General features: G+C 50.6%; 2 protein-coding genes across 5 annotated transcripts; one reads left to right on the top strand and one right to left on the bottom strand.

Moving 5' to 3' along the window:
- Positions 1 to 940: 940 nt before the first annotated feature.
- On the top strand, positions 941 to 15881 carry si:ch1073-396h14.1 (disintegrin and metalloproteinase domain-containing protein 10). Of its 2 annotated transcripts, none has more exons than XM_029146963.3 (15): positions 941 to 1106; positions 1499 to 1646; positions 1972 to 2090; positions 2856 to 3011; positions 5263 to 5348; positions 5972 to 6094; positions 7147 to 7239; positions 7415 to 7583; positions 10184 to 10347; positions 11630 to 11801; positions 11879 to 12023; positions 12503 to 12686; positions 12765 to 12864; positions 13168 to 13388; positions 14964 to 15881. In XM_029146963.3, exons 1-15 carry the CDS (start codon positions 1058 to 1060, stop codon positions 15066 to 15068), a joined length of 2034 nt encoding a protein of 677 aa, XP_029002796.1. In that variant the 5' UTR covers positions 941 to 1057; the 3' UTR covers positions 15069 to 15881. The 2 variants fall into 2 exon arrangements, with proteins under 2 accessions (XP_029002796.1, XP_055364163.1); XM_055508188.1 differs by having other exon boundaries at positions 5263 to 5387.
- Positions 15882 to 15924: 43 nt separating this feature from the next.
- LOC114853518 (lipoprotein lipase) lies at positions 15925 to 21162 on the bottom strand. Of its 3 annotated transcripts, none has more exons than XR_003785588.3 (11): positions 19745 to 21162; positions 18926 to 19125; positions 18661 to 18840; positions 18416 to 18527; positions 18105 to 18338; positions 17794 to 18036; positions 17599 to 17716; positions 17260 to 17478; positions 17072 to 17179; positions 16904 to 16990; positions 15925 to 16193 (listed from the first exon to the last, which is right to left on the bottom strand). XR_003785588.3 is itself a non-coding variant. In XM_029146966.3 (10 exons), exons 1-10 carry the CDS (start codon positions 19842 to 19844, stop codon positions 16969 to 16971), a joined length of 1536 nt encoding a protein of 511 aa, XP_029002799.1. In that variant the 5' UTR covers positions 19845 to 21162; the 3' UTR covers positions 15925 to 16968. The 3 variants fall into 3 exon arrangements, 1 of the variants encoding a protein (XP_029002799.1); XR_003785589.3 differs by having other exon boundaries at positions 16918 to 16990; XM_029146966.3 differs by having other exon boundaries at positions 15925 to 16990.
- Between the last annotated feature and the right edge of the window lie 363 nt (positions 21163 to 21525).

Raw genomic sequence — 21525 nt, 5'->3', positions numbered from 1 at the left:
GATGTCATGGCTGGGATCCGGGTGATCCCTTCCCGGCCAATCGGTGTGCAGCTGGGGGTTTGTGGGGGTGGAGGTCACTACCAGCTGAGGGATGGGGGAGGTTGGGCCTGTAACTGTGACAGGTAGTTGGTGTAAAGTCCTGAACAGCTGCATGAGACCAGCGTGATGATCAGAGCCGCCAAACGCATCAGACGCCGAGGCCCCGGTCAAACATCATTGGGTTGATCCACACGTTTAACGCACGCTGGCTCCAGTAGTTCTGTAAAACCAGCCGTGGGTTTATGAGCAGACAAACAAGGAGCGAGTGTCGCAATCATCAGCGCTTCATACAAAGTCAAACTAAGTTTACGCATTAAGACGCTTGTGTTCTATTTGATGACAGACATGACGGTACAATCTGTGCAGAGGTTCACAGAACCGCCGAGGCGGCGTTTATTTTAAGGATGAAGACCTTTGTGTTCATTTGCCTCATTTCCACGTTTCCTTTTCACGTATTGTTGTTCCTGAAATTTTCCAAAACTGTCACATTGTGTTTACAACGAGCCCCTGACACAGAGTGAGTCACACAAATGATTACTTCCTCCCCACATTTAGAACCGTTTTAGCACTTTCCCCACCGCTCATGGTCTATAATAAAAGACGTGGGCCGGTCTGTTCCTCTGAACACGACAGGAAACGTAATCAAAGCCAAAAATGTCACATTAGTAATTTATGACACAGACTTTTAGGTACTTTTTTGCTCAGAATCAGGACAAATGTCAAAGGTCCAATACATATTCCAATAATAATAATAATATTGATAATAATACCAACACTTCTTAATGTAATATTTGTGATTTGTGAAGATATTGTTTATTATTAAAGGCCTTGCCTTTATTGGGCAGGACAACTGTCACACTGATAGACAAGTCTGAATATGCCTCGCTGCTCACACACTTCCTTACTCGTCACATTCCAACCGTTGAGATACGAAGCTGGTGAAGCGGGAGCTGGAAGAAGAAGGATGAAGAACAGAGGCCGGAGCGCGTGAAGACGGGACAGACTGGACCTTCAGAACATGGAGCTTCAGCTCCACTGGCTGCTGCTGTTGGTCAGCTGCTTCACAGGTGGGAGCCTGTGTGTGTGTGTGTGTGTGTGTGTGTGTGTGTGTGTGTGTGTGTGTGTGTGTGTGTGTGTGTGTGTGTGTGTGTGTGTGTGTGTGTGTGTGTGTGCGTGTGTGTGTGACTCAGACGAGTCTCAGCTTGTCGTCACAGGAATTTTGCGAGCAAATGTGCAGAAATTAACTCGTGGAGCAGACAAAGTGTTGTAAGTGTTGTGCAAAGTGAGTAACGTAAACACACTTTGGGAAGTGAAGTTTGCAGAAAGATAACTAACAAGGGAGAAATGAAACAAAACATAAGATCATATCAACAGTTAAATGCACTCTCTCAGCGTTTTGTTTACTCAGATCTAATAGTCCTGATGCGTTGCTGTAAGGGACCGTCTGCCTTGTTTCCAGGGGCTGTGAGCGGCTTCAGTCCGTACCTGAAGCATTACGAGCGTCTGTCCTACGACAGGGACGAGGTCCACAGGAGACACCTGAGGGTCAGCAGGGCCACACACCCACAGACACACACGCTGCAGCTGGACTTCACTGCCTTCCACAGGTACACACATACACACACACACACACACACACACACACACACACACACACACACACACACACACACACACGTCGCACACTCACACACACACACACACACAACACACACACAACACCACACAAACACACACACATGCACACACACACACACGCACACCAGCACACACCACACACACACACACACACACACACACACACACACACGCACACACACACACACACACACACACACACACACACACACACACACACACACACACACACACACACACACACGCACACACACACGCGCAGCCCTGAGCCGCTGTGTCTTTGTTTCCACTCAGGACGTTCCGTCTGCGTCTGAGACGAGATGCGGCCGAGTTCACCCCAAACTTCATGGTGCTCGGTGGAAACGGTGCCACAGACGCGGATGTGTCTCACATATATTCAGGGAGGCTGAAAGGTGGGTGTGAGGGGCCTCCACCCACTGGAGCTGTGCTCCCCTGTGGCTGATCCACTGTGAAGCGTTTAAAGCGTTTACTCTGACTCACCCTGACCCCCTGTCTCCCCTCACCCCTTGTCTCCCTTCACCCCCTGCCTCACCCTGACCCCCTGTCTCCCCTCACCCCCTGTCTCCCCTCACCCTGTCTCCCCTCACCCCCTGTTTCCCCTCACCCCCTGTCTCCCCTCACCCTGTCTCCCCTCACCCCTGTTTCCCCTCACCCCCTGTCTCCCCTCACCCCCTGTCTCCCCTCACCCCCTGTCTCCCCTCACCCTGTCTCCCCTCACCTCCTGTTTCCCCTCACCCCTGTCTCCCCTCACCCTGTCTCCCCTCACCTCCTGTTTCCCCTCACCCTGTCTCCCCTCACCCCGTTTCCCCTCACCCTGTCTTCCCTCACCCCCTGTCTCCCCTCACCTTGACCCCCTGTCTCCCCTCACCCCCTGTCTCCCCTCACCCCCTGTCTCCCCTCACCTTGACCCCCTGTCTCCCCTCACCCTGTCTCCCCTCACCCTGACCCCCTGTCTCCCCTCACCCTGACCCCCTGTCTCCCTCACCTTGACCCCCTGTCTCCCCTCACCCCCTGTCTCCCCTCACCCTGACCCCCTGTCTCCCCTCACCCTGACCCCCTGTCTCCCCTCACCTGCCCCTCCCCCCCTGTCTCCCCTCACCCTGACCCCCTGTCTCCCCTCACCCTGACCCCCTGTCTCCCCTCACCCCGGCCTGCAGGTGAGGACGGCTCCTCCATCCACGGCTCCGTGCTACAGGGTCAGTTTGAGGGAAGCATCCGCACGCGTGACGGGACGTACCACGTGGAGCCGGCCCACAGATACACGGGCAGCCAGACGGATCAGCACTCCATCATCTACCGCGAGGACGACGTGGGTACGTTTGCTGAGCTTCACAAAAAGCGTCTGCGGCGAATGCTTCGCATCCGTTTTCAAGCTGCTGCCTGCAGTTTAGTTATTGCTGGCTCCTCATCAGAGATGTGAACAAACAGGACCTGATGCATGTGGGGACTGAGATGACGCCTCAGTTAGTGCAGCTTTTCCAGGCTGTTTGGTAATGATATGACGAGGCCTAAAGGAGCTCCTTGCTAAACTGGACCTCCTCTAAGAGCTCGAGTCTCAGCAGCCTGAACAGATGCTGAGACTCGAACACGAAGATGAACACACAGATGTTGCTGTTTCAGCAGAACACGTCCAATCTGCATTATTCCTGACTTCTCTTCTCTGATGCGTGGCGTGTGTTGATCGCAGCCCTGGAGCAGCTGAGGTTACGGCGCTCACTGAGGACCGGACCAGAACGCGGCCGCAGGCCCGCGTAGAGTTCAAAGCGGGTGTTGAGAAGTTGGGCGCCGGCCAAAGAAAGCGTAAACGGGCGGTGGCGTGACTTTTGAAAGAGGAGGAGTGTGAGAAGGGGCTACAGCGAAGAGGAGGGTGTGAGGATGAAGGGGGGGTCCCAGAGGGAAAAGAGAAGAAAAGACCAGAGGAGCATGTCCCAAATCTGGGCTTGAAGGTCTCAGGACGCGCGGACTCCGCTGGCTTGTGTCCGCGCAGGCGTTGCTGCTGTGTATTTGTTTCTCTCTGAGCTCATTTGTTTCCACAGAAGCGTTTTCTTGGAAAAGCGTCTCTGCTCGCGCGTAGCCGGCCCTTTGTGGCGGCAGCTGCCTTCCTCCCCGCGCTCCCTGCCGAGCCTCCGAGCCTCAGTTCCAGCGGCAGAGAGCTGTCGCTCCTGACAACATCCTGTCCTTTCATACGCTGGCCGTCGTATCTGCAGGAAACCGGGACACAACTGGCACATGATATTTCAATCAACAATCAAAGGTTCCATACAAAGTGGTAAATTTGGACACAAGGAGCTGACATAATGCTTTTACTGTGTGCATTTCCACTTCCTGCGGTTGTTGTGAGGGACGAACTGTTTGTTTGATGTCGGATGTTGTGAGCTCCATCCGATCTGGGTCAGAGGGCGGCCATTTTGCACCAAATACAATGCAATAACATCAAAACAGCTGGTCGGAAACAGTTTGTTTACACTCGAAATTATGAATGGCCTTTGTCTCAGCGCTGCAGGTAAATACACAGCGCTGCCGCCGTAAGAGCAGCCACATTCTGGTGAATGCAAGCAGAGAAAGTCACATTCAGGTCCCTCCGAGGCCGTGAATCATGCCGTGAATTTCTTTTGGGGAAATCTTTCCTTGGCCGATTTTGATCAGCTCCAGATCTTTTCCTTGAGAGAGAAAAAACCGTTAGGGGCCAGGACGATGAACCTCCTTCTGTATAACAGGACGATGGCATAGAAACGGGCCTGGAACCGATTCTAGTGGGCCGACTCCAGGCTTTGAGGCATCCACGTCCACATCCACTCCCACAGCCCAGCCCCACTCCTGCTGTGGAGAACAAACATCAGCCCTGTGATTGGCTGGAGGGCGTTCGTGCGATGGTGCGATCGCTCACGCGTTGCCTCTCTCTCCCGCTGTGGATCCATGTCAGAAGCTGGGAGATGTTTCCCACACATACATGTGTCTGATTCTGTCACTCTGTCATTATTGCAAATCACACGGGGAGGCTGATTTTACGCCACATCACGTGACTCCACTGTAACTGGAGCTATTTTGGCTGAAGTAATGATTCCTTAAGGAGCTTTTTCCAAGTATATTAGCGTTAGCTCCAACCACAGACTGTGTTGATGCAAGTGAAACGTATTTCCCGTGGTTCTGAAACATTTGCAGCAGTGGACCGTTCAGCCTTTGATCCAGATTTATGGCTACGTCTGTTCACGGACCGCCGCCAGAAACGTGATCCACTGTTTTTTGCAATGAGGCCTCCCTCGGATCATTTTGTGGAATTCTCCAAGTTTTCCAGCGCAACACGACGGTCCAATTTATGCAAATCGACCCCCTACGACTGCACATTTCATCAGTACGAAAACCAGAGGTGGCGCAAATCACAGAAGAGCAGCTAGTGCTGCACACAGAGCGTCGTGACTCACACTCTGTTTACCTGACGTCTGCACATGTGTGTGTGTGTGTGTGTGTGTGTGTGTGTGTGTGTGTGTGTGTGTGTGTGTGTGTGTGTGTGTGTGTGTGTGTGTGTGTGTGTGTGTGTGTGTGTGTGTGTGTGTGTTCATGCAGTGCTGCCGTCACTGGGATCTCGCCCGGACGGATTCTGTGGTGCCGAACATCTGAACATTCTCGCCCAAAGCCTGAGAGCCGACGAGGTAGGACATCGCATCCTGACCCCAGAACCCGTCTTGCAGGTGATACACACATCTGTTACACAACAGCTGAGCTCACTCACAACAAGGCGTTTGTGACGCTGAAATGAGCGTGTGGGAGGAAAGACACAGGATGGCGACTTGAGGCAGCGCCTCTCAAGGCCTCAGCCTCACTCTGGGGGTCTGCACTGGATGACCTCCACTCACAGCTGCCAAGTCACTTACGCTGATTTCCCCCCTGGGTGCCCTTTCTCTGCCTCACCTTTGACCAACACAGCCGTGGGCCCGGTGCCTATTGTCAGCACAGGGTATTGATATGGATCCGTTCTTAACAGCATGCCTGCGGGTAGAGATCATTTCCACTATTTGGCCGTGAAATGCTGTGAACAGATGCGGTTCCACCGGAGCATCCGAGCAGTGTTCCTGTCCCAGCGTGTCCCCGCTGCCTGAGGGACACCAGTGCCAGCACAGTGTCACCACACAGGCTGTTTGTGTGTGTGGTAACGGCCTGATCTAATTATTTTCCACATTATCCACAATAGGGTCTAATTCTTCTCTAATTCGGAGGAGCACCTCCTAAAGCCCTCCTGACTAAGCAGCTTCATCAGTTTTTACATCGTCCACAGGAGGCGCCGGTGAGCCGGTCCAGGAGGACCATCGACGACTCAAAGACCAGCTGCCTGCTCCACATTCACGCCGACCACCTCTACTACCAGAGGTTCAAGTCTGCGGAAGCTGTGGTGGCTCAGGTGAAAACACGATCCTTTATGTGCGACACACAGGGACCGTAATGACGAGTGACCTCATCAACAAGCGGTTCACTTCCAGGTTTTTGACCGTTGTCCTGCTGGTTTTGGCTCAAAGAGAAGCTGTGAGCAGCCTTCAAAGGAAACAGTGTTGGTCCAAGGACCTCCAGTGTACCTGAGTCGCTGTTTCCTGGGCTGTTGTTTGAGCTCCGCATGCTTTATTTGCTGTACCAGCCTCATCCCGTGCCCTGCGTTTTGGGTGCACGCTGCTGCGATCAGAGCTCGCTGCATCTAATAGTTAGTTCCAAATTCTTATCTCTGCAAAACAAATAAAAGTGGAGTTCATTTTTTTGGCACCGGATCAGTGTGAGGCCCAAGTTTGTGCCGCTTTAGAACACGGCACCGGAGAAATGTGAAAACTATAAAAGCACCCTTTAATCTCATGTAATGATTTTACTAGTCATATAGCTCTAATCCAGGTCATTATATTTAGTCAGTGTTTCTTAAACCTTGCTGTGGTCAAATCAAAGGCAATTAATAAGTGTGTCTGTGCTTTTCACCATAAACACACTTGTTGTGTCTGGATGAGTGCCAGACCTTTGTCGCACCCAGTGAGAAAACGTAAGTGATGCCGTTAATGTGATTAATAAGTTTAAATAGACAAAGTGCTGGTGTCAGTCACTGCTGACTGCCTTTTAATGTCTCCCACGTCGAAGGCCTTAAATATATGTACTGTATATGAGGAAATTCCCATGGAAGCGCTCATGTGAGATTATTTCCTGCTGTATAGAATCACTGAGTACAAACCCAGACTCTGCACGTGAGCGCGTCGCACGTGCCTCTTTAAACGGACCGTGCAAAGCCACCACCTCCAGCAGATTACGCCTCCTCTACTTATGAATCATACTCAAATCTGATGTGAAAATCTGCAACAGGAGAATACGTTCAAGAATAAGTCTGCTGTGAAACGGCCCTTCTGAAAGCCCTTTCCATCGATGGGTTCAGCCCGCCAGCGCCGGAACCGCTCTTCTGACTCCTGTGTTGTTTTTTTGAAGGTTGCCTCCTACGTACGAGCGGTGAACGACATTTACCACAACATAGACTTCGACGGAATCAGGCTGATCAACTTCAAGGTCAAATCCCTCAGTGTAAGTTGGTCACGTTGCACCGTGTCACATCTTATGACCTCCATGTCATGAAAGATTAGAATTATGGCGAGATTATCGATTTGAGACAACCAGGTCAATCCAGCAGTCCCAGTCAGTATGAAACGGAACCAGAACAGCTTTAACGTAATCCCCCACTTTTGATCCCACACTGCAGATAATGACGGAGGAGGACGAAAACGACCCCCTGTCTCCGCTGTTCATCGGACCTGAGAAGCTGCTGAGTCTGTTCTCCGACTCCAACTGGGGCAACTACTGCCTGTCGTACCTGCTCACCAACAGAGACTACAGCGGCGTCCTGGGGCTCGCCTGGGAGGGCAAGGCCGGTGAGCCGCACTGGAACACCAGCCCCCTCACATTGTGATGCCTTCACACAGCAGCCACCTCTGAGCATGAGCCTTGTGGGTCAGATTTGGTGACAGACTCTGAGCATCTTCGCTGGGTTTGAAGACGTCGGGGCCGTGAGGGGGATTTGTTTTGGTGGGAGCCTCTTTCTGCTTCGTTCGGTGACATTCTGCCATTCGAAGCTGTTGATTGGCTCCACAGAGGGGCGTGAGAGCAGACCCCCCACACTGACATGGGATTAGGGAGCGAGGAATGACCCCCCCCCCCCCCCACACACACACACACACACACACACACAAACACACCTCCCAGACGTCTCCGTGAACACTGGTGACCGCATTCCATGTCACCATGGTGATGAAGGCATGCACACACACACACACACACACACACCACACACACACACACATACACACACACACACACTGCATCTCCGTACCTGACTATTCAGTTTCTCAGTGATGTTCAGAATCATCATTCACCATCGGCCCATGAACACACTGAGGGGCCTTCAGCTTATCATCCTTTACCCTCAACAGCTTGTGCTGTCATTTCTCTGAACCATGTGGGGGTGGGGGGGTCAGACGTCTTCTTCCACACCAGTAAAACCCCTTCTTCTTAAAGGAAGTCCACACAATATGCCTGATGATGTTGGGGCTTTCACTGCTGAGTGTCACGATGTTCTCAGGAAGAAAGAGACGCCAGCCGTGCTATAAATTCACATCCTTCAAATGTTGATCTGCCTTAAGTCACCTTCACCCTCACTGCGACACCTGCTTGGCACCAGCACTGACCTCTGTGCAGCTTTCAGAGGAACATGCTGTTGACTTCACAGTTCTCATTATGATTTAGTTCATTTTGCACATAGTCATAGTCTGTCACCAAATCCTGTCCACGTGAGGGACAGGAGTTAACCTTTAAATTGCTACTCGGGGAAATGACAACCTGGCTTGAATAAAGAAACTAGGCATCCATGAGGAAACAGACAACATACAGAAGGGGGTTGCACGACCTGATATGAAGCATGGGGTGAAGAATGAGTTCCAAACAGTTCATAATCAGCAGTTGATCATGCTGTGACAAGCAGATGATGATGTTATCTACAGGGGCAGAGGAAGAGGTGAGTTGGTTTAAATGATGGAGACTGTTGATTGGAGACAGAGGGGAAAACGAGGAAGTGGGAGTGGCTATGTTTAAGGGGCGTGGCTAGGACAGGGGGTGTGGCTGGAGAGTGAGAGGAAAAGAAGAGAGCTGCTGGGATCCTGACAGTCACAGGTGTATTGAACTGGGGGGGTCCTCCCTGGCAGGTCACCATCAGGCAGCCGGCCCACACCGGGCGGTAGCACAGCTCTGTGCACGGAGCAAACGAGCCGGGGGAGCAGTGATTAGAACTCACCTGATGCCGTTTGAGAGTAGCTCTGTTCAAAGCTGGTTTTAGGTCACTCAGCCTCAGTGTTGGTTTACTGAGGATAGAAAGGAAAGGCCCTTTACTATTGTTTGTTTACATCAGACCACGCTGTCATGTATTTGTATAATCTTACCCAATCATGCATCAACAAACACACTTGGAGTGGGCTCACAGTGTGTGTGTGTGTGTGTGTGTGTGTGTGTGTGTGTGTGTGTGTGTGTGTGTGTGTGTGTGTGTGTGTGTGTGTGTGTGTGTGTGTGTCTCCAACCTGTGTTTATCCGGCCAGCTAATAATGGGAGTCTTTCTTTCCTTCCCTGTGGCGGCTGAGACGAGGGGGAGCAAGGGGAGGAAGGAGCCCCTCTCTGCTCGCGCTGCCAAAGCCCACAGCACAAAACTCTTTCTAGGAACGCCACCTCCTTCAATAGCTCTTTAGGGGGTTCATCAGGCAGGCGTTGGTGGAGAAATGTGGTCTGAATTCTTGATTACTGAGACTCTTTCTCTCTCACGTTTTAAATAAAAAACAATCACGTGGCACCAGGTATGAACAGGACTCAGGTTACTGTGTTGTCATTGAAATCCATGCACCTGTCATGTGACTGTGGTGACCAGCTCGCCCTCTGTTTTACAGAGACAGGGGCACCTGTGTTTCTTGTGTTATGCTAACTGTCCTTCACTGTTCCTGGACTTCACGCATCCGCCCACTGTGTGACAACAACACGAGGGGGGGGGGGGGGGGGGTTCCCACGGTACACAATGACCCGGTGAACTCATATTTTCAGTGGAACTGGTGCTGAATGTATAAAACAAACGTGCACCTCGCAAGAAAAAAAGGCCGCATTGTGTAACAGGCGTTACATAAAGATCACGTGACCACATGGGAACTTTAAAGACCTCCAACCTGAGCCACGAACAGAGGGACCAATCAGGGGCATCCACTCCCACTACAGTAGGTGACTGCATCATGTAATAGTGGTTCTGCCTCAGAGGTCAAAGGCCACCAGGCTTCTGTTGAACTGGGCTGTGAGTCCATATTGTCACTCTATAGCGATTATTGTTTCACCAGCGCCTGTAAACCATAAACAATAAAACACACCATAAAGGTGAGAGGAACGTCGTCTGAGCGTCAGCTGAGCCCCGGCCGGATGACTGACTGCCCCTGTCTGTGCTCCTCAGGTAACTGGGGGGGCGTGTGCTCCCAGCCCGCCGCCCTGCGCGACGGCCGCACCTCGTCTCTGAACACGGGCATGGTCACCGTTCAGAACTACGGACACTACCTGCCCCCCGCGCACGTGCAGCTGACCCTGGCCCACGAGCTGGGCCACAGCCTGGGTGCTCCGGTCAGTGCTGGATTTCCTGCCGTTCGCGTCAGCAGCGGGAGGCCACGTATTAGCAGATCGCAGCCTCTGCTCCTGTTTGTGTAGGACCCGCGTGTGCGTTCGCTCGGCCTGGGAACGAGCGGTGAATGATTGACCGCGGGTGCCGGAGACCTTGGCCTTTGTTGAGTGGTGGGTTTGAGGCAGGGGAGCGCAGGGGAGCGCAGGGGAGCCAGGTTCCATGCAATTTCCTCACTTATGCAACTTCTTTACATGCAGAAGCACAGAACCACCACAACAATTACATGAGGCTCACGCATGAACACAAGCACACGCACGACAGCTGCAACGGGCAACACCAGCAGCGCTTTCGCCTCCAGCCCTTTGTTCTGAGACGTGAGGGAGGATTAGTTCCGCTACGTCACCACTCTACACGTACTCACACCTCCACGCAAACACATCTAAACTGTGCAGTGGCTCAATTTGTTGCTCATAAAAGCTAAATAAACCAATGAACAACAAGTAGTGGTGATCATAGGAACAGTGGAAGTTTTATTTAGCTTGTTTTTTAATGAAGGGGATTGAAAGTGCAGACGTTTATCTGAGTTTTGATTCACACTCCTTTTTTTGTGTGGTCGACTGGAACCAATTGTGTTTCACATTTTGGCTTAGAACTTGAGGTACTAACAGTTACATAGAGACTTGCCTTGTTTTGCTCCTCGTTTAGTTTTTTTTTTCTTTTTTGTGGGTTTGTTTTGATCTTTTGCTTCAGGGGTGAAGCATGCGGTCTCATTTATAGCCATAAATCAACTGAGGTAACGGTACATTATGTAAATTATTTAGAAAGGGAAACAAAACAGCTGTCAGAAAAAAAAAACTGCCGAAAACTGCCCCAACATTGGACCGGCTCTGTGTCACATGATGCTGTGCCGGAGCCGTAAATACAAAAACATTAGCACTCATCACAGCCGATAAGCTAATCAGGAACAGATGCAGAACGCTCCCATCAAAACACGCTCCCGCTGCATTAAGGTTGGGCTTTAAATGAGCAGGGACGTCGAGTGAAGGCCTCACAGGTCTGAGGAGTTTCAGGGCCAGCAGTTCCCAGTTCAGTTGACTTCCTGAAGGTTGCAGTCATCATTTGAACTTATTATACTGAGCTACTGAGCAGTAATAAAGGACTGTAACTCCCGTATCTGTTAGTGCAGTAACAATACTAACACCTGTCATTTCACATCCTGGTTCTGTCTGGAGGAAATGGAGCAAACAGTTGATTTCTTCCCTTCATTCACTCTCATGATTTCAGCATGACGAGGGTTCGAACTGTGGGGATCTGGGCTCCACTGACGGTAAAGGCAGATACCTGATGTTCCCTCAAGCCACAGACGAGGTGCGCGAAAACAATGAGAAGTTCTCCCCGTGCAGCATCAAGCAAATCAGCAAGATCCTCAGCCTGAAGAAGGACAGCTGCTTTGTGGGTAAGAGAGCGGCGGTGGTGACGTCATCGTGAATGACACCATGTGATCTCTGACTGCATGTGTGCCGGTCCGTGTAGTCAGCGATCAGCCCATCTGTGGGAACCAGATCGTGGAGGAAGGCGAGGAGTGCGACGTCGGCTATAACAACACCGACCCCTGCTGCTACAGCGCCGAGGAGCCCCGGGGGGTCGACTGTCGCCTGAAGCCGGGCAAAACCTGCAGGTAGAGCTCACGCGAACCCTTAGAGGCCATGACAGTCCATGACTCATTCCATGACTCAGTCCATGACTCAGTCCATGACAGTCCATGACTCAGTCCATTCATGACTCAGTCCATGACTCAGTCCATGACTCAGTCCATGACTCAGTCCATTACAGTCCATGACTCAGTCCATTCATGACTCAGTCCATGACTCAGTCCATGACTCAGTCCATGACTCGGTCCATGACTCAATCCATGACTCAGTCCATGACTCAGTCCATGACTCGGTCCATGACTTGGTCCATGACCTGGTCCATGACTCGGTCCATGACAGTCCATGACTCAGTCCATGACTCAGTCCATTCATGACTCAGTCATTCATGACTCAGTCCATTCATGACTCAGTCCATTTATGACTCAGTCCATTCATGACTCGGTCCATGACTCGGTCCATGACTCAGTCCATGACCCCCCTGTGCTTTCACTCTCCTGCCCCTCAGTCCCAGTCAGGGCCTCTGCTGCAGCCAGGACTGTGAGTTTAGACCGGCCGGACAGATGTGCGATGAGGAGACGGACTGCGAGCGAGAGAGCGCCTGCTCCGGGGCGTCCCCCCTCTGCCCTGAGCCGAGCCCCAAGGAGGACCTGAGCACCTGCAGCCAGGGCACCCGCGTCTGCATCAGCGGGGTGAGGGGCCGCTGAGCCGCACAGTGCTCCTCATAATGAAACCAGACCGACTGAGGACGTTTGTGTGTTTCTCTGAAGGTCTGCGCTGAGTCCTTGTGTGTGAAGCATCGCATGGAGCAGTGTGACTGTCCAGGAGACTCCATGAAGGAGAAGTGCCACATGTGCTGCCAGGAGCCCGGTAACCACAGCCCCGTGACCCCTTGACACCCACAGGAGCAGTCATTGATCATTAGTGGTCATTAGCACCATAAGCCTGATATCCAGAGCCCTGAAGGTGTGCTGTGGTATCTGGTACAAAGCTCCTTCACTGGAGTCACCATCCCAGTACCTTATTATAACTCCCATCCCACCACTAACTGGTGCCATGGGATAATCAGCTTTATACGCTTCACCTGTCAGTGGCCAGAACTTTTTAATTACGGGCCTAGAGTCCAGTTGTCAGCAGATGATGATCTTATTATGTTTCCTCTGTTTAACACAGATGAGCCCGGGACCTGTGCCAGCACCGGCTCCTCGGTGCTGTCTCAGTTCTTCCGGGGCAAAGCGCTGCCGCTGGTCGGCGGAGCGCCGTGCTCCGGGAACCGAGGCTACTGTGACAAGTTCCACATGTGTCGCCTGCTCGACGCGGACGGGCCCATCGCCAGACTCAAGAACTCCTTCCTCCACCTGGATGAATATGAGGACATAGCAGAGTGGATGAAGGTGAATTCCTCCATTTATAAGTAGCTCCACATTCACTAAACAGTGGCTGCCACAGCTCACGTGGATCTCAGTCTACTACAGTTCTTCATAGTCTAACTGTTGTTTTACATTGTTCGCCAGCTCACATACTGAAGGCTGTTTGGAGCAGGGTATCAGAATTCTGGGGCTGGTTCTGTCACACACCCAGTCAGTCAGACTTTTTGTTAGAACTTGGTTCTAGTGTTTTTGGTTTGTTCGGCCCGGTTTCAACCTTTTCTCCAGTTCCAGTAGAATCAGGTGTGTGAGGGGACAGAGAGAGGACCAGAGAGAAACCTGGAGGCAGGGAATCAGTGGCTCAAATGTGAAACAAACATGAACAAAGCAGAAAAAGCCCTGATAAATGTGAACACTGAGTTGTTGGGTCGAAGGGTGTTGTGACATCAGGTTGAGCGTTTCAGCGGGTCTAAAACCGATCTGTGAGTTCACTGTCTCTGTTAAAGACCCAGCAGATGTTCCTCAAGGCTCCTCTCAGCCCTGTGGGATCGTCAGGCTTCCTGTTGATGTCCAGCTGTCATCAGCGTTTCGGGCTTGGCTTCCTTTGAGGTTTAGCTTCTTATGACAGTGTGGAGAATCAGGAATGCCCATAAGAGCGTCTCATCTCTCATGCTGACTTTAAGAAGCTCTTAAATACCCTTCACCATATCCCACATTGAAGTCATTGGCATTTATTGCAAATATCAAGTCATATTTGTTGTTGTTTCTGTTTACTGTTAGATAATAAGTTGAAGCTAATTGTGTTTGTTTGTTTGTTTGTTTGTTTGTTTGTTTGTTTGTTTGTTTGTTTGTTTGTTTGTTTGTTTGTTTGTTTGTTTGTTTGTTTGTTTGTTTGTTTGTTTGTTTGTTTGTTTGTTTGTTTGTTTGCTCGCTTGTTGTTTGTTCGTTTGCTTGTTGTTTGTTTGTTTGCTGGTTTGGTTGTTTGATTGTTGTTTGTTTGTTTGTTTGTTCTTTTGCTTATTGTTTGCTTGCTTGTTGTTTGTTTGTTTGTTTGTTTGTTTGTTTATTTGTTTGTTTGTTTGTTTGTTTGTTTGTTTGTTTGTTTGTTTGTTTGTTTACTCGCTTGTTGTTTGTTCGTTTGCTTGTTGTTTGTTTGTTTGCTGGTTTGGTTGTTTGATTGTTGTTTGTTTGTTTGTTTGTCTGTTTGTTCTTTTGCTTATTGTTTGCTTGCTTGTTGTTTGTGTGTGTGTGTGTGTGTGTGTGTGTGTGTGTGTGTGTGTGTGTGTGTGTGTGTGTGTGTGTGTGTGTGTGTGTGTGTGTGTGTGTGTGTTTGTTTGTTTGTTTGTTTGTTTGTTTGCTCGCTTGTTGTTTATTCGTTTGCTTGTTGTTTGTTTGTTTGCTGGTTTGGTTGTTTGATTGTTGTTTGTTTGTTTGTTTGTTTGTTCTTTTGCTTATTGTTTGCTTGCTTGTTGTTTGTTTGTTTGTTTGTTTGTTTGTTTGTTTGTTTGTTTGTTTGCTGGTTTGTTTGTTTGTTTGCTTGTTTGTTTGTTTGCTGGTTTGTTTGTTTGCTTGTTGTTTGATTGTTTGTTTGCTTGCTTGCAGGCTCACTGGTGGGCCATTTTACTGGTTATCCTGACTTTATCTGGAGTGATGGGCTGCACCGTCTGCCTCTGTAGCCGCACCCTGGACACCAGGAACTTGGAGTGACCTTCACGTTTTGATTCACATCTTCTGTTAAAATGCAGCTATTATTATAATAATGATAATTATTAATATTATTATTATCAGCAACTTGTTTTGTTAACTCATTTGTCTATGTTACTATGCTGTTCTCTCTCGGTTACCTGCAGTTACCTCTGCTGGCTGATGACTGTTGGTACCTGTCTTCCATCATCTGGATATGACCTTTGATCTAAAAGATTTTTTCTACGATCACTATCAATAAAATGCTTGTTTTTTGTTAAACAGTGGTAAAACACACTGTCGACATTATAAATGAACTTCATGTGTGGTTTGTGATCATCTGAGGCGCTTCATTACTTTTCAGGTGTCTGTTAGTTGTTTTATCTTGTCAAAACCCATCCAGTGGTTCCACAGTATTTGAACAGTGGCTCAAGGTTAGAGATATTGTACATTCTGCTGATAACACTGCTCTACATTTACTCAGGCTCAGTACAAGTTTCACTTTTATGGAGTTTGTTTTACATTTTTGCATTTGTACGATAATATATTTGTGCTTGTTTCCACTACTGGACATTTAAAAGGCACGTGTGTTGATGATCGATGGAAACGCTTTGTACAGTTCACACAGCTGACGATGAACTCTCCCTTCGGTCGCCTTGACAATCAACCAAAATGACGTCACAGATACAAGGACATGAAGAACCTGAGTTTGTTTTGGGTCATTCAACCATTCGTGAGGCTTTTATATCAAACACAGTACAGTTTGAATTGTAAAAATATTTGTATTAAACACACATGTTCTTTCATAATAAATGTGAAATATCCTTGAGCTGCTAAACATTAGTGAAAACAATGAACTAATGTTTAGTGAAGAGACTCACAGATTTTAGTTTTTGTTTATTAAAAAATTGTACAGTACAGTGAATATTTACACATGTATGTATAAAATACAATATAATATTTTAAACACATTTTATGCTAACCTATATATAACGGACAATGTTTGACACCAGAACATCTGTAATTTGGTGTTTACATTACAATCACTGTCCAAGAAACTTTCAGTGCATAAGAAAAAGTCTTCACTATTTTGAAATCACAATGTCAACAGTACCGATCTATGAAGTTATCTGGAAACAGCGCTGTAAGCTGAAAGGTAACAAGCACAGACAAAATTATACTATTATTAACGTACAGTCAAATCAACACATGGACATAAAATGGTCTGTCAACCGCTCCATGTACCACGTATAAGATGCTTTTCCTTCTTTTAGGTGTAGAACACTTTATCTAAGTGTAAAGTACTTAAAAGGTTGTAGAATAACAACAATCATCAAGCTCAGATGAACCAACATCTAGCTCTGTTCACACGAAGGCACGCTGATACGGGCCCACAGTCACATCCAGTGCTGGAAGCTCTGTCAGCTCAAACAAACACAGTTGTTAGCAGTAACTGGAACGCTTGGACCACACGCTGTGACTGAAACGACTGCGCCGGGTTCTGGATAGAGCTCATCATGGCCTTCATAGCATTTGCACTCAGGCTCCGCAGCTCTTTACTGGCTTCACTAGCTCATTAAAGTGTTTGAATACGTATTTATTTACTTATATTTGTGTGTTCATACTCAAACTCTCTCTCTCTCTTTTTCACAGTGACTAAAGGGGGTAAAAGTTGCACAAATTTCATAAACTGTTATATTTACTGAATCACTGAAGTTACTGTCATTGTCACTACACTTATTACACAAAGTATTATTCATTAATTTACATATAGAATGTTTTAAATAACAAATGTTTATGAATATATACTGTACAATGTGGTAGAAGTGTTGTGTATTTCAAAAAATACAATAATTTACATGTGCATAAATACTTAAGTGCTGAAATGGACCCGAGAGCTTTCAGCTGGACCTGTTCCTCAGGGTCAGTGGCTCTTCACAGTTACTCTAAAAGTAAATGCAAAAAATATTACTTACATCAATAAACTCTTAGTTGTTAACCATTAAACAGCATAACGTCTATCTCACCTTTTCTGGGTTTGTTTCCGGTTTGTCCTCCAAGGATCCTTACATTTAACGAAAGTGACCTCCTGAGCCACGCTCTGAGCCGCCGGGTTTTTCACACAGAACACGATCCTGAAAGCACAACGTCAGCGTCCCGTCCACTAGAGACAACGACAGCTGGGTTCACGCTCACTTCGAGGGCTCTCACTTACTTGCGTTGGGTCTCGCCGGCTCGAACGCGGATTTTGCGAACCTCCATGTTGCCGCTGTCCGAGTGCCCCGACCACCAGGAGGTCACCGCCCTCCAGGCGCCGGAGGCCGACCAGCCGCCCGTCTCCTCCCATCTGAACTGAAGCATCAACAGCTCGCCGACGTCTTTATCTGTCACCAGCAGGAAGGAGTGAGTCGCGTTTGATGCTATTTTCTCCTTTCTGGCAGAAAATAAAAACAGAGATAAGAGAAGCTTAGCTACAGGAACCCCTGCCCCCCCTATTGGGTAAAAGCTGACGTAACTCGACAAGATACGGCGTTGTCAGCATGCGCCGACTCACAGGTTCAGCTCCAGGTTTTCGGCCTCTCCTCTGGTTCCGTACAGCGAGACAGTGATGGAGGGCTCCACCTCTGAACGGACCACCCTGCTGAAGTGAATCTTCAGCTGGTAATGGTAAACTGTGGCGAGAGGAGATCCAAACACTCTATGAGTCTAAGACCTGACGCTTGGACCACGCCCTCGTCATCCTACCGACCTCTGAAGGGCATGGAGGCCCGTGTCCTGGTGAACATCGGACCGCCCCGCGGCCCGCGGACCCTGCTGGCGCCGTAGCCCACCGTGTTGCAGCGGCTCCCGCGGCAGCCGAGACACACGCCGCGCTCGAACGCCTCGCCGCTGCCGCACCTGTAGGCCGTGGGCGCCTGGCGCTGGTTCAGCAGCGAGTCGATGAACAGGTGGACGGAGCGCTCGCGTTCGCACCGCGCGGCGTCCGCGACGGCTGAGGAGGAAGGCAACGTTACGCCACCGGCGTTAGCGCCGCTAGAGCCGCGTGCGGGTCATCCTCACCCAAAAGGCCCAAGTGCGCGATCCTCTCCAGGGCGCCCCGGAGGTCGCAGCCCGGCTGGAAGGCGCCGCCGTTGGGGTAGATGTCCACGTGTCCGACGGGCTGCCGGATCCCGATGCTGAGGCCCAACGAGCCCCGCGTGAAGGTGTGAAGGACGTCCACGAAGCGGGCGTCGTCTGGAGAGAGGCGCCGGTGGGCGAGCTGCCCCTCGAAGTCCGGCCCGGCCGGGTCCAGACCTGCACACAGCAGCAGAGCATCGTCAACGGATCCACCCGCTGATCCGTTAGGATCAACTAACAGATGTTACGTTTACCGGTGATTCTTCCAACTTTGTTGTTCGCGTGGCTGCCGGCGAATCCTGCAACATGGGCCCCGAGGCTGTAACCGATCAGGTGGACGTTCTCAAGAGGCAAGCTGGTGGTTTCCTTTTAGAGTAGGTTCGGATTAAAATATAGTGAGATGCCCCACAATGGCCTAAATATGGATTCTAGAGAATGTGTGAGCTTCACCGTCACGGTTAGAGTTAATGGGAAACTGGACCGATGCGATGCCACTGACCTCCAACCAGTCGATGAAGCGAGCGACCTCCTGCCCCACGGCCTTGGTGTTCTGGGCCGCCACCACATAGTGGTTCTGGGCCGAGGCGAGCCAGTCCACCACGATGACGTTGGCCGCGCGCTCCCTCTCGTGCAGCGCCGACACCAGCTTGGGCACCCAGCTTTCAAACATGCCGGTCAGCTGTTCAAACGACAGGAAGAACACATCAAATCACAGGGGGGGTCCAGACAGGGCAGGTCCCGACAGGCGACGCGCCTCTGCTCACCGTCCATCCGTGGATCACGAGGAAGGTTTTGGACGTGTCGTTAAAGGCGCAGGCAGCCAGAGTTCCATTTTTGCCGGGAACAATATAACAGAGGTCGTCATCGGGGTGCGAGGGTTTACGGAGGGAGAATTTTGCATAAGCGTGATGGCTGCTGTCGTCCTGTCGGTCCCACGAGTCTGTCAGAGGCTCCACGGGGTTCCCTGAAAGAGACCAGAGTTTGCATATGTGATACAGGAACTCGCTTGTTTGCACATGGAGCTGGAGACGAGCAGCGCAACGCTGGCTGGCGTGTGTGAAAACAGAGTCGAGCTGAGTGACTGGCTGTAATAAACGAGGGGCCCCTCGGCAAATGAGCCTCCACCTTGGACTGGATCAGTCGGGGGTCACGCGAGTTCACTTGGTCAGACTGAGCTCCATAGAAACCGCCTTTGTTCCTGCCTCCTCACACAACATAATCTGCCCAGGTTTCAGGTCCTGACACAGTCAGCTGACTCCACTCAGCTGGGGGTGGGGGGGGGGGGGGTGAAGGAGCCTGCGGCGGGTCAGGGGCCATGTTGTAAACACAGACTAGCCCACCTGCACAGATGCAATGGCTGTTGGAGTATTTGAACACATTTCGAGCTCTTCGTCCTGGAGAGAAAAGCAGTTTGTCGTTTGATCTCCTCCAAACAGGAAGAGCCTCGTTAATAAAAGTCTGGCTCGAAGTTCAGCCGCCGACACGTGACTCGCAAACCGTCAACGCCTCATCCGCAGACGTATTCCCGCCTCAAATCGTCCTCGTTTCCCGCCGGGTCGCGTGCGCAACTGCGGACGACTCACCGCGCGCAGGGTCGGCGAGCGTCTCTTCCAGGGACGTCACGCGCCGCGCGGCTGCGCTCAGCACCAGCAAGCACAGACCGCGGAGCCGCCAGGCGTCCATGTCTTCCCCGGCGTCGGTCCCGAGCGGGAGACGCCTTCAGCCGCTTCGTCGCTGTGGGAGAAGCTCCTTCCAACGAGCCGCCGCGTCCTGTCGCGCGCAGAGGAGCTGATATCTGAACCACCTTGTCCCGGCCGAGTCTTAAATAGCACCGCTGACAAGTCATTGGCTGCTGACCCCCGGGCGGGGAATGGAGAAATATGTACGGTTCATTCCTCTGCTTCATGAAGGGAGCAGCTCGGAGCGCTGCTCGTTATTGAACAACAATGAGACAACATTCATGTTTTCATCTAATGTTTAATTCTAAATTCACTCATTTAGAATTATGTTCGCTCACTTTTCACACTCCGTGAGTGAAACACAGATGTTACTGATAATATATTTACATTTGTTTAGGACGTTTGACACGAGCAGAGGCTGTAGATGCTAGAAAGCAGAAAACTAGAGATTTAAAAGAAGAAAAGAAAATATTCGAGGCTAAAAGGCAAACCTGTTCCCCTGGTTTTTTTCACACATAACAGCTGTGAGTGGGGTAATAGTCCGCTAACATCTAATAACGCAGCTGAGCGCGTTCTGGCCGCGTCCCCTCATCGCTGGGTCTGTTGCGCACGCGCGCTCCGTTCCGGGAACACACCGCTGCGTGCGAGGCTGCTGTGGGGCCCCGGTTCTGCCTCTGTCTCCGCTGCTGTCACGGGACCAGCAGATAAGACCCGAACCGGCACGAGCGCACGGAGCGTCGGCGTAACTAGCGAGTTCCAGCTCGCCAGTTACAGCGTTTCACCCCCAAACTGGGAGGAAACTGGGTGAAATGGGTGGCAACAGTTGGGAGAGTCGCGCGTGAAGGTCAGAGCCGCTCAGCAGCACGTTGACTCATACAGCGAACCTCCGGCTGGAAGGTGACCCGGAGCCGGAGAGGTTCCGCTGGCAGAACCCGACTCCAGCAGGTGGACTCCCATTAGCCACACGGCGAGCGGAACCGGAGCAGTGGACGCTGTGATGACGCAGCATCGCCCCCTTTATCTCACACGCACAGGCGCCAGATGCTGCCGCTCTTCGATGAATTGGACTTTTTCCTCGGAAAGCGTCCGTTCGCCTCCCGCGGCTCGGACGCCGTTCCCTGTCACGTGCGCGCGCGGAGGAGCGGAGTGAGTCAGAGTCAGAGCTCCAGACACACAGTACTCCTCCAGGAGGCTGGGACGCACGGAAACGTCCTGGCCCGCTCGCGCTCCCAGGACCTGTTTCCTAAGCTCGTTTCTAGGAACGGCACGAGATCACATGTGGTGCACGTCCACGCTCACAAATGCGTGTTTGCGCATTCTGTGAACAGCACACGAGAAGAAAACAGTTTTGCAATGCAGCTCCCGCAGCTCCTCCCCGCTCCCACCAGGCCAATAAAACAATACAGTAAAAGTTGGCTTCACACGGACCTTTCATTCGCACGTGCACACTGGAGCATAAAGGCACTGCAGGCATTTATTATACACCATAAATATCAATAAGGAGCATTATCAGCATAATCAGCTACCAGCTTTTACTCTCCTCTGTCTGAGTCTCCTTCAGAGGAACTAATCCACATGCTCACGGAGTCGGAGTTGTTTTTCTCGGTCACACTGTGGATTAGTGAGCTACTGTTACTTAATATGTTGTGAATTTTGAGCAACGCCGCCTCAGTGAAAACAGCCGG

The sequence above is a fragment of the Betta splendens genome, chromosome 4 (assembly GCF_900634795.4).
Source record: "Betta splendens chromosome 4, fBetSpl5.4, whole genome shotgun sequence".
In the NCBI taxonomy this organism is placed as follows: Eukaryota; Metazoa; Chordata; class Actinopteri; order Anabantiformes; family Osphronemidae; genus Betta; species Betta splendens.
The sequence above is the reverse complement of the archived record's forward strand: the minus strand, read 5'-3'. Positions and strand labels throughout refer to the sequence as shown.

What these genes read in the sequence shown, in the direction of transcription:
- LOC114853518 (XM_029146966.3), bottom strand. Translation starts at nt 19,844, where the DNA reads ATGGACGCCTGGCGGCTCCGCGGTCTGTGCTTGCTGGTGCTGAGCGCA. An exon ending in GCTCGCCGACCCTGCGCGCG is followed by an intron (nt 19,126 to 19,744) that starts GTGAGTCGTCCG and finishes GGTCTCTTTCAG; the next exon opens with GGAACCCCGTGGAGCCTCTG. An exon ending in TCGTGATCCACGGATGGACG is followed by an intron (nt 18,841 to 18,925) that starts GTGAGCAGAGGC and finishes TCGTTTGAACAG; the next exon opens with CTGACCGGCATGTTTGAAAG.
- si:ch1073-396h14.1 (XM_055508188.1), top strand. Translation starts at nt 1,058, where the DNA reads ATGGAGCTTCAGCTCCACTGGCTGCTGCTGTTGGTCAGCTGCTTCACA. An exon ending in ATATTCAGGGAGGCTGAAAG is followed by an intron (nt 2,091 to 2,855) that starts GTGGGTGTGAGG and finishes CCCGGCCTGCAG; the next exon opens with GTGAGGACGGCTCCTCCATC. An exon ending in CCCCAGAACCCGTCTTGCAG is followed by an intron (nt 5,388 to 5,971) that starts GTGATACACACA and finishes CATCGTCCACAG; the next exon opens with GAGGCGCCGGTGAGCCGGTC.